Source organism: Hipposideros armiger, unplaced genomic scaffold (genome assembly GCF_001890085.2).
Source record: "Hipposideros armiger isolate ML-2016 unplaced genomic scaffold, ASM189008v1 scaffold_23, whole genome shotgun sequence".
NCBI lineage: Eukaryota > Metazoa > Chordata > Mammalia > Chiroptera > Hipposideridae > Hipposideros > Hipposideros armiger.
The window spans coordinates 5,654,936-5,666,486 of record NW_017731373.1 but is presented as its reverse complement, the minus strand read 5'-3'; the positions used below and the strand labels follow the sequence as shown (position 1 = coordinate 5,666,486).

General features: G+C 38.1%; 1 protein-coding gene across 1 annotated transcript in view; it reads left to right on the top strand.

The window, feature by feature from the left end:
- Positions 1–2,543: 2,543 nt before the first annotated feature.
- The window catches only part of CATSPERT (catsper channel auxiliary subunit tau), an 87,156-nt gene continuing 78,148 nt past the window's right edge, over positions 2,544–11,551 (top strand). Inside the window, exon 1 of the mRNA XM_019635613.1 lies at positions 2,544–2,812. Coding sequence (XP_019491158.1) covers positions 2,582–2,812 — 231 coding nt within the window. The 5' untranslated portion in view covers positions 2,544–2,581. The remainder of the gene's footprint in view (positions 2,813–11,551) is intronic.

Here is an 11,551-nt window from a genome sequence, read left to right as displayed (position 1 = left end):
GAGTTCTGCTTCCAACATTTTAGAGAATAAAAATGCTCTGGAGCTGCTATGGAATGCAATTGGAAGCCGGCTACTTGATAACTTGTAGTGGCGTGGGCATCGTTGCCTCTGAATCCTTCAGGTCTGGAAAGTATGCCCTGGACTTCAAATCTCCGAGTCACCTCAGCAAGTACATAATCCCTGAGCAGCTGGTGGATTTATACACATCTTTCTTCAGGGAAAACCCAGCGGTGTCTATCAAAAAACCTTTGGCCATGATGATGGGGGAAACTTGGAGGAAGTTCATTGCTAATATATGTTTTCATGATTGACTCAAAAATAATTTTTTCCTCACTTTTCTCCTTGCATCAAGTGTGGGTAAAGCAATGTACTTAGAGTTTCTGAGTTGTCGACAAGATCCCCAGTGGGATTTTTGTTATTGGTTTTTTGGGGGGAGGCAAAATAAAGTTTTCAAGTATTAATACCAGCATCTACCCACTCCCCTCAAGCAGAAAAGAAAACATACAGATTTCTTCTAGGCCCCATCTCCAGAGATTCAGATTCAATAGTGTGAGGTGGTGCCTGGAAAACTACCGTCTAGAAAAAGATACCTGAGGTTATTGTGATATAGCCTGTAGATTAGCCAGCATTTGGGACCTCTGGCCTTCATATGCCATTTGTAATCTATTATGAAACATAAAGCTTGGATTGCAGTAGATGACTTGATCTTGACCAAATTGCTAGGTCTGTGAGGGCAAAAATATGAAAAATATGAATAAAACATAGTACTTACCTTTAAGAGGCTCATAAACTAGTCAGAAGACATAGATAGGTATAAGAGTTGAAGAATCTGGGAAAGTATTATACATTGAATCATGTAGTATAAAATCTTTGGGAATTAGCCTTTTCTGCTCAGCATAATTCCCTGGAGATTCATCCAAGCCGTGTGTATCGATAGTTCATTTCTTTTTATTGTTAAGTCGTATTCCAAGGCATATATGTACTGCAGTTTGTTTAACCATGTACCTATGGAAGGACATCTGAGCTGATTCCACATTTGGGCTATTATGAATAAAGCTGCTATGAGCATTTGTGTATAGGTTTTTGGGTGAATGTGTTTTTATTTCTCTGGGATAAATGCCCAGGAATGCAATTGCTGGGCTGTATGGTAGTCACATGTTTAGTTTTTTAAGAAACTGCCAAACTATTTTCTAGAGTGACTACCATTTTGTATTCCCCCGTGACATTTTTTTGGGAAGAGCCCAGTTTTGTTTTAGAATGTCCCACCTATATTCTGTATTTGTTTTACTTTTTTTTCCTAATGGCATCATTCAGTTTGTTCCTCTGTCTCCCGAATTCCTGTAGACTGGAGGATAGGTGTAGAGGTTTGATTAGATTTAGGTCAGATATTTTATATTGCATCACACACTTCCATAAGGAAGGCAGCAAGTCTCGGCACAGTGATTAAACAACACAGCACAGACTCAAAATTGACAACAAACTTGAATCAAGAGTCTTGGGCTATTGTGCCATATGTCCTGAAGAGTGAAAGGTGAGTGTCGGGTTCCTGCCCGCAAAGAACTCTTATCTTTAGAAATTGACAACTAATTGAAATAGTGTGAACCTACTAATGAGATAGGGTAGTAGCTTGGAGATAGTGGTTAATTCTGCATTTGGGATATGTGTGTGTGGTTATAACATATAACTGAAAGCTGAACTTTGAGCTGGCCCTTGAATAAAAGAAAAATGGATTCCAAATAGAATAGCAATAATGATCCTGAGGTAGCACAGAATGCATTTTGGAGGCCCTTGGTTCCCATATTAAGGAATTCAGACTTAGAGCCAATAAAGAAGCTCTGAAGTTTCTGGGTTTGTTTTAAAAGTAGGCTGCACTTTTTAATTTTAAAGGTAAATCAGTGGAAAGGGTGGATGACAGCAGGCAGGGAGACCCATGAGTAAACCATTTCAGTAGTGTATGTGAGATGCCCTAACACCAGGTGCCATAAAGAGAAAGAGTAGGGTTCAAATATTAAGGATTAGAATTTTAAAATGTGCCTGAAGTTTTAAGCTTTTGTGGATATGACATTGTTACATTAAATGAGTTTGGAACATACTAGAGGTCTGGGAGGGAAGATATATATTAATGTGTTGTGTTATGAGTCTATGTGACAGTCAAGTAAAGATGTCCAAGTAGAATGTTGTGAACAAAACATTTGGAGCGCAGGGGATAGTGTAAGGAAGCAATAACAGCTACTGTAAACCTCCCAAAAAGAACTGGTGCAGAGAGAAGAGGGCAGACAAGAAAATGAAAGTGTTCAGTCACCGTGCTGAGGAGACTTGCTGTCCACCAGCATGCTCTGACTTCCTTCTACAGGAGTCTGAAGTAGCCTGGGCAAACGCTTGAAGCTTACCCTCTAGGTGCGCTAAGCTCTCACTGCCCGGACGCCAACCCTGGGCATGAAGCCAGGCCTGAAGGTGCGAGTCACGCAGTGCTGTACGCGTGCGCGGGAGGGAAAAGCGTGGGGGAACGCAGCGAGAGGGCTGCGCCTGCGCAGTAGCAGGCCGTCAGTTAAGCACAGATCCGTCGGCAGAGGATGGAGGGATGGACCTGCCCCAAGAGATGGCCAAGGCTTCCAACGCAGCTAATAACCGCAGTGGGCATGTCCATCCCCTGTTCACAGATCCTGTACTTCAGAAGAGTCCCCATAGCCTGGAAGCCCCGCACATCAGAGAGTCGGAGTTTTCTTCGGCCCGTAGCTCGCAGGAGCAACGGAAGACCGAGGATCTGCCAAAGGATCAGGCCAAGGAGAGCACTGGGAACCGGCTGCTGAACGTGAGTGGGGGCCCCAGCAGCGGAGCCTCTCCCCTACCCGACCACCTAGAAGGCCCAGGAAGGACAGAAGGGTCAGTGCATGCAGAAGGAAGGGTGGGGGACCTGCCCTAACTGAAGGTGGTAGGTAATACCTTAAAAAGTTTACTTGTGGGACCTTGACAATTATTTAACTTGCCAGAGCCTTGTTTTATTAACTATTAAATGAAGACAATGATTACCACCTACCTTACTTATAGCGTTGTCTGAAGAACCAGAGGAGATAGTAATTTAAAGTGCTTAACACATGGCAGAACACAAAGATTCAATACATGTTGTTAGCCGCTGGTTAATCATCATCATCATCATCATCATCATCATCATCATTGGGATTTCATTTGTGTGGGTAAAGGGTTAAACTCCAGAAACTTGTTTGCAATTCCTGAGGTTCTTACAGATGAACCTGTGGTAACAAATCTGCATCATGTCTGCAGAGTGAGTTATTGGCCTCCTGTTCTTAATTAGAAGGGTAAATTTATTTAGAAATGTGTGAAACTCTTGAGTTTACCGCTCCTGCCAGAAGATGGAGGAAATGGAAAAGGAGAATCACATTGAAACTCACTTTTTCAAAGTTGTTACAGGATTATTAGGAAATTTTACATTCTCTGTTAGTCTTAAATTATTAAAAAGTCGTACATATAAAAACATTATCAGTAAACAAATGGTATACAAAAAGATGATGTCCTTCTCTATAAAATTAAGGAGTTGAATTACTTAATCTTTAAAATAACCTAATTCCAAGAATTTAGAATATTCTTCACTCATTGTTATGATAAATAAAGAGCAAATTAGGATTTAATTACAGGATACTAGGAGAAATTGCAAAATTTGTGTAAAAGAGATGTGCTTGTAAATCTAGGCCATAGAAGACATTTGTTGTGTATTCTTTTAAGGAATTTGGACTTTATTCTGTAGAATGATTATTTCTAATATTTTTTAGTATAAGGATACTTTTTATTGTGAAAACAAAAAAAAAAAAAAGGAAAAAATCCGCCCACATAAGAGTAGCTGGCATTTTACTATTGACTGACTGGGAAAATCTGTGACAAAAGGTTACCATGTGGCAGTGTTTTTAGTGGAATTTGCTGATAAATACAAAAGCATTTACATTGAAAAAAAAAAGTAGTGTACCTATATGGAAGGTACATTGTTTACCCAAGTTGGTTTCCCAAATTATTTAACTATAGACTATTTTAATGTTTTGACAGAACAACAAAAAGGGTTTAGGAAATGAAATGTGCAGTTGGATTTAGTTATAATGACCTCAAAGGATTTTTTTTCAGACACAAGTCCAGAAGAACGAGTTAATGTAGTATAGATATTTATTACACAATGAACTTAGAGTAATATAACTGTATGTTATTAAAATTATTATAACAGCTACTATAAGATGCATGATGTAGACCATTCAACATGGAATGAATGACCCTCTTCAATTGGGTAATGCTGCATATGTATTAGTACAGATAGAACATTATATATTTGGGCAACAGGTAGTCTTTCCTCTGACTTCTTGGCTGTTTTGTGTGTGCTTTATCTTTGGATCACTGGTATCCAGATCCTCTGGGGGTGTTTGTTAAAATCCAGATTCTTAGGCCTCCACCTTAGACCTACTAAATCAGAAGGGTGGGGCCCCAGGACTATGCTTAAGTTTTAAACTGTCTCAGATGATTCTTAGATTCATGTTGGAGAATTACTATAGACAGAGGGGAAGGATGGGCACTGATGTAGGGCTTGTAGATTGAGGGTGTAGGCTGGAGAAGGAAGCAAGCGGAGCCAGAAGAGTTTGATGAGCTGGGTGAAGAGAAAGGAGGAGGGATAAGTAACTGGAAGTCTCGAGGAGATTTTCAAAAAGGTGTAATAAATGTAAGTTACTAAGAGAATTGGAAGAATTAACTAGAGATAGTGCTGAGATTGAGGGATATTGTGTTTTTTACTTTGGTAAAAATGTGGGTAATCTACTCCCCATCTTAATGTCAGTTCTTTAAATCTCCTAAATTCCTTTCAGCAGCTCACTGCTATTCTGCATCCTGGACCTTATCTTCCCTCCAAGGGTTCCCCCTCCAAAATCCTGAATTCCAGCATGTTACTTCCTAACCTGTCATTACTTTACTTTTATTACACTTATTCTTTGAAATATGTGCCAAGCTTTGTGCTAGACACCGAGGATACAATGACGAATGAGACAGACAAAGCACCTTCCCTTAGGGAGCTAACGTTCAATTGGAGAGACAGGTACAGATTATGCTGTGTTCTAAGGAAATAAAATGGCTATAATATAGAATAATTATGGTGGAGGGATAGATAGTACTTTGGGTAGGGGATCAGGGAAGGCCTCCCCAAATAGGTGGCTTTTAAGTGAAAACCTGAAAACGAGAAGAAGCTAGCCATTTGAACAGTTGGAGGGTAGGGAGAGCAAAGAGGGAATAAACAAAAACAAATGCGAAGTTTCTGCTGAGGGATAGTTTGAAATGTTCACAGAACATAGTAAATGAAAAGGAGAATAGCATAAAATGAGGTCATAACATGTCTTTTTGTATGTTTAAAGTCCCTATTAAAATCTGTGTGTGTATGTATGTGAGTGACTTGTCCATTTGAGTCATTTTCCTATTAGATTTTTGTTCTTTTCCTCAATTTTTTCAAAACTTCTTTATTTGTAAAGGATATTAGATTTGCACCTGAGATATATGTCACAATATTTTATCACACTTCAGGAGCTGTATTTTGACTGTTTTGGTGTGCAAAAAGTTCTTAATTTTATGAGGTCTAGTTTATCTACTCTTTATTGCATCTGAATTTGCATCTTAGTTAAAAACTGTTTGCATGCACCCAGGTCATAAAGGAATTTACCTATGTTACCTTCTAGTACTTGTATGTCATCCTTGATTTATTTGGATGGTATGGTATGAGGTATGGATTTAATTTTTATCTTTCCAGATATATGTCCTAACACCATTTATTTTAATTTAAAAATCCATCTTTGCCCTGATGATTTGCTTTATACTAAGTTACTGTATGTATTTGTCTCTTTTTTTCCCCTGGAATTTCTTTCTCTTTCACTGGTCTATTTATCAATTCATGTACCAGTACCCATACTATTTTATTTTAAAGGCTTAAACTATGTTTTATTGTCTAGTAGGACTGGTTCCTTCCTCCTCCCCCACCCCCCTTGTAGTTTCTCCAGTGATTTCCTGACTATGAGTATTCTTCCTTTTTTAAACACTTTATTATTTTATTTCAGTAAAGAAGGTTTTAAAATAAGGATTGCATTAAATTGACAAATTAGGTAGAACTAACATCCTGACATCTTCATTATGTTGACCTGTCCTATCCAAGAACAAGAGATGTCTTTCCATTTATTCAAATCTACTTTTGTCTTTCAGAAGTGTTTTAAAGTTTTCCTCTTAGGAGTTTTGCACACTTTGTGTTAAAATTATTTCCAAAGTGGGGACTTTTCTTTTCTGTAACCTCTAGTTATTATTTATGTATATTAAGGTTATTGATTTCTGTATGTTAATTTCATATCCTGCTTCCTGAGAGAATTTTTTAAACATTTGAGTTAGTGCTGTTATTCTCTAGGATTTTAGATATACTATCAGATCACCTTCAAATAGAGATAGTTTTACTTCTTTTTTTCCCCCAATTTTCTTGTTTTTAGTTGATTTCTATTATCTAATTGCTTTGACTAATGCCACCAGAAACATGTTGAGTAGTGGTGGAGATAGTAGGCAACCTTGCCTTGTTCCTGATCTCAGTAAAAATGTCTCTAGTGTTTCCCCACCAAATGAAAACTGATTTCAAAACTGGCTTAATTCCTATTTTCTTGAGTGTTTTAATCAGGAAAGGCTGTTAAATTTTGTCAGAGGCCATTTCAACATATGTGGAGATAATCATATAATTTTTCTCCTTAGATCTGATGTGGTGATGTATTATATTAATGAAGTTCCTAATATTGAACCAACTTGCATTCTATTCATATTATTTTTTTAATTTGATGCTGGATTCTGTTTGTCACTATTTTATCTATTATATTTGTATCAACATTTATAAGTGATATTCATCTATAATTTTCATTATGGTTTTAAGTATAAATGGTATCCTTCATAAGAAGAATAAGAAAGTTTTCTTTAATATTCAATACTCTGGGACACTTTATGGTATTATGGGATATCTGGTCTTTGAAGGTTTGGTAGAATTCCCTGTGAAACCACCTGGGCCTGGTACTTTTTTGCGACGGTAGTTTCTTGATAACTTTCTCTATTTTTTTTTTCAATGGAAATTGGTCTGTTTAAGATGCTTACCACTAATGTGGTCAATTTTGTTAAATTGTATTTCCTTAGGAAATTATACATTTCGTTTAGGTTTTTAAATATATTTGCAGGTCTGCAAATTAGTCTTGTATGATTTTTAAAAATTTTGTCTGTTTCAATGGTTATTTTCATCTTGTCATTTCTTATTCGTGTTTTATCCTCTTTTCTTGATTAAGTTAGCTAGTGGTTTGCATGTTTTCTTGACTATGTAGATCAGTTTGGAAATTGATATCATAACAGTATTGAATCTTTCCATTAACAAACAAGCAATGTTTTTCTTTTTCTTTCTTTTTTTTTTTTTAAAGATTTTTATTGGAGAATTTGGGGATGGGAACCATGCTGGGGAATTGGGGGAAGGGGAACAGACAAGTTGCTGTCCTTTTGTTCTTCAGTCTAGTTGTGGAGGACGTTGCTTCACTGGCCCAAGTTGGCACCATCATTGCGCTCTTCCCGGGCGAGGCAGATCAGTCGCCGGCTGCTGGCCGCTCACGCTGGCTGCTGGCTACACACAGTAGCCCATGGCAACCCACTGCAGCAGGGGCTGCAGCCTATGCCGTCGCCGGTGATTCATGGGCAGCCCAGCTCCAGGTTGAGCTGTTGTTCAGCATCTTAGCTGTGGAGGGCAGTGTCCTGGCCCTCATATGTGGGATCTGAACCGGGGCTCTCTGGCATCCCAAGCCAGTTCTTAACCATCGCGCCACTTGGCCAGCCCAAGCATTTTTATCATTGCGCTATTCCCGGGTGAGGCAGGTTGGTCGCCGGCCACTGGACGGCCACTCCTGGCTGCTCTTGGCAGCTCACGCTGGCTGCTAGCCACTCACAGTAGCTCACAGCAGCCCACTGCAGCTCCAGTGCCACAGGGACTGCAGCCTACGCCGTCGCCGGCTACTCACGGCAGCCCAGCTCCAGGTGGAGCTGTTTTTCACCATCTTAGCTGTAGAGGACGCAGCGTCACTGGCCCTCATGTGGGATCCGAACTGGGGCCCTGCTGCTCAGAGCTGGTGTCCCAAGCCAACTCTTAACCAATGCACCACTCGGCCGGCCCCAAAATGCAATCTTAAAAAAACTAGGAACAAACTAAAAATACAAATGAACTTCCTCACTATCACACTCAAGAAAGACTGAATGCTTTCCCCCTAAGACTGATAAAGCCAAAAGTGTTCACTCACACTACTTTCAGTCAACATTGTACTGCAGGCTCTATTCAGTGCAATCAGACAAGAAAAAAAGTATTCACATCTAAAAGGAAGAAGTAAAACTGTCTTTATTTGCAGTCAATACAATCCTATATACAGAAACTCCAAAGAAACACACCCCCACACACACACACACACACGCGCACACGCACACACACACACACACACACACACTACTAGAACTAGTAAACATGTTCAGTGAGGTATCAGGATACAAGAATGAAACACAAAAACCAATTATTATTTCTGTATAAAAGCAATGAACAATCTGCAAATCAAGAAAACAATTATATTTGAAATAGCATCAAAATAATAAAATACTTAGGAATAAATTTAACAGAAGAAATGTTAAGACTGCTACACTGAAAACTACAAAACATGCTTGAGTGAAAGTAAAGAAGATATAAATGATTGAAAAACACTGCATGGGGCCGGCCAAGTCTTTCTGGTAATGAGTCTACACTGAACACTGTTGGGCAACTCCTACCTTCATCTTAAATTGAAGGCAGTGGCTCTGTCAAATGTAGATGGTGTACCTCCTCCATTTTAAGCAGACTGTGCCGGGGTAGGCATATAAATGGGAACTGGCAGATTGAAGTCTTCAGAAAGGCAGATTTAGGAAAGTGAGACATAATTATAGGCGTATAGATTGACTCTATAGCAGTAATCTCCAAATTTCTTTCATTGCACAATTTTGTCAGTAAAAAACATCAGCATCTATCACCAATATTTGTATATTTATTTATACATTACATAAATGTACTTCAATTTACTACTGGGGGTGCCAAAAAAATTTATAAACATGATTTGTATTCATCTTGTTATTGGTATATATTGAGTATTACACTTTTAATACAGTATTTTCCTTTCTTGAAATGTGTGTGTGTGTGTGTGTGTGTGTGTGTATATATATATATATATATATATATATATATGGCACCCTCTGTATATAAATTCTACAATATACAAAAAATTAAAAAAATATATGCAATGTTCCTAAAAATGATTTTTTTATGGTTTGAGACATATATTGTGGAATGATTTCCACTGTAATTTCAGCTAACATTCATATTCTCATATAGATACAATAAAAAGAAAAGCTAGAATAAAGGAAAAAAGGAAGAAAAACATTCTCCTTGTGATGACAACAACTCTTAGGATATATTAATCATTTTCCTACTCATATATATCATACAGCAGTGTTAGTTATATAGTCATCATGTTAGACATTACACCCCTACCACTTATTTATCTTATAACTGGAAGTTTGTGTCTTTTGACTACCTTCCTACAATTTTCCCTCTCCTACCCGCCACTTCTGGTAACTACAAGTGTGATCTCTTTTTCTGAGTTTTTTTCCCCCTACTAAAAATGATTTTTAATTCCACTTTATTTATTAGTGGTACAAAACTCATAAACATCACTATTTTTGAAAAGCTTGATTTAATACTTTGTTCTGTAGTGATTTAAAGGTCTAGTTCTAAAGCACATTTATTTCAGTACTTGTTTTTAATGCTATTATATTTGAAAAAGATACCTTCAAAGATTTGAAATTCCAAAATGGAAGAGGTGCATCTTGGTTGTGCCTAGAAAATCATAGTACTCGTTTCTGTTCTGTTATGCAAACTTTTTAGTTCAGATTTTATCAGTAAAATGTCATCTTCTTTGATTAATTATTCTAGGAAACTAATTGGAAGGCATTGCATTTTTTTAATATTTAAAAGGAAAAATGGTCTCCTAACCTGCTGAAACTCTTCATTGTGAGATTTTTAAACAAATAAAATTGTTTCTAAGTTTTTAAAGTGTAATACTATGAGCTTCTAGGATGATGATAACATATTTACACACACATAAAATAACATTAGATGAAAATATTTCCAGTAGTTTTCAAAATCTTCTCACCTTAACATGAGCTTATTTCAACGAGAGAGTTATTGTCACACTCATTAAAATGTAACCACCTTACTCTGAAAGGACAGATTAAGAAATATATATTTAAAAAATATTTGCTAGTTTACATACTACTAACAGCCATTTGCCATCACAGACAATGTTAGCAAATTTGGAACATTTGCCTTTTGTAAAAGCCAAGTGCATGATACATCTTTATGTTTGCCAACTTTTGAAAATGCTTTGCCATGCTATTTTTTATGATCAGTCCTCATCTATTTGTAAAGCAGACCAAATATTCTACTACTTAAGGTCATGTAAATGGCCAATCCACTTAACTAGCAAACTCAATACCTTGAAAGCATGAGGGCACTGATAAGAACCCCTCTGAGCATGAAACTCTCACTTTTCCTTAGAATGTTTGTCTACTACTTACAGTCAGCTGTGTGTGCTTATTTTTTTATTTGTTAAAGAAATTGATGAGTTCTAATATTTTTCTCCTGCTGCACCAGGGGCTAATCCCTGTGCCTGCTGTGAGTGTCCTTGTTTCATGGAGACAGAAAACCACAGAGAGTAAAAAGAAGTCATTGCTCTTGAGCTTGGGCAGGAAAAAGAGCATTAAAACAAATATTTTTTAGAGTTAATAATTCCGTATACCTGTAACTTGCACAATGAATGACAAGATCTGACCAATCAAATAAGTTACTCTTTTTCCCATGTAGAAGATCTGAGTTGGGCAAAGAAAGAGTAAACAAAAAATTCTTTTTGATAGTTTTTCTTATAGTGAAACTCACTGCTTTTCCACCTTTCTGTCTTAAGCACCAGACTGAACTTCTGGAGGGCAGAAGCACTTCAAACTGGAGGCAGCACAGTGCCAGGCATATGGGTGTAAATGGTAATTAAATGTTACTGTATTTCCCCATGTATAAGATGCACCCTTTTTCGAAAATTTTGGGGTCTAAAAACTAGGTGTGTCTTATACGGTAGGTGTAGATTTTTTTAACTTACATTTCCTGCTTTTTTCACACTTGTTTTTGCGCTCGTACAACCACTGTATAAGACGCACCCACGGCCGGCCAAGTGGCGCAATGGTTAAGAGCTGGCTTGGGATGCCAGAGGGCCCCGGTTCGGATCCCACATATGAGGGCCAGTGACACTGCCCTCCACAGCTAAGGTGCTGAACAACAGCTCAACCTGGAGCTGGGCTGCCATGAGTTGCTGGCGATGGCGTAGGCTGCAGCCCCTGCTGCAGTGGGTTGCCATGGGCTACTGTGTGTAGCCAGCAGCCGTGGTGAGCTGCCGTCCAG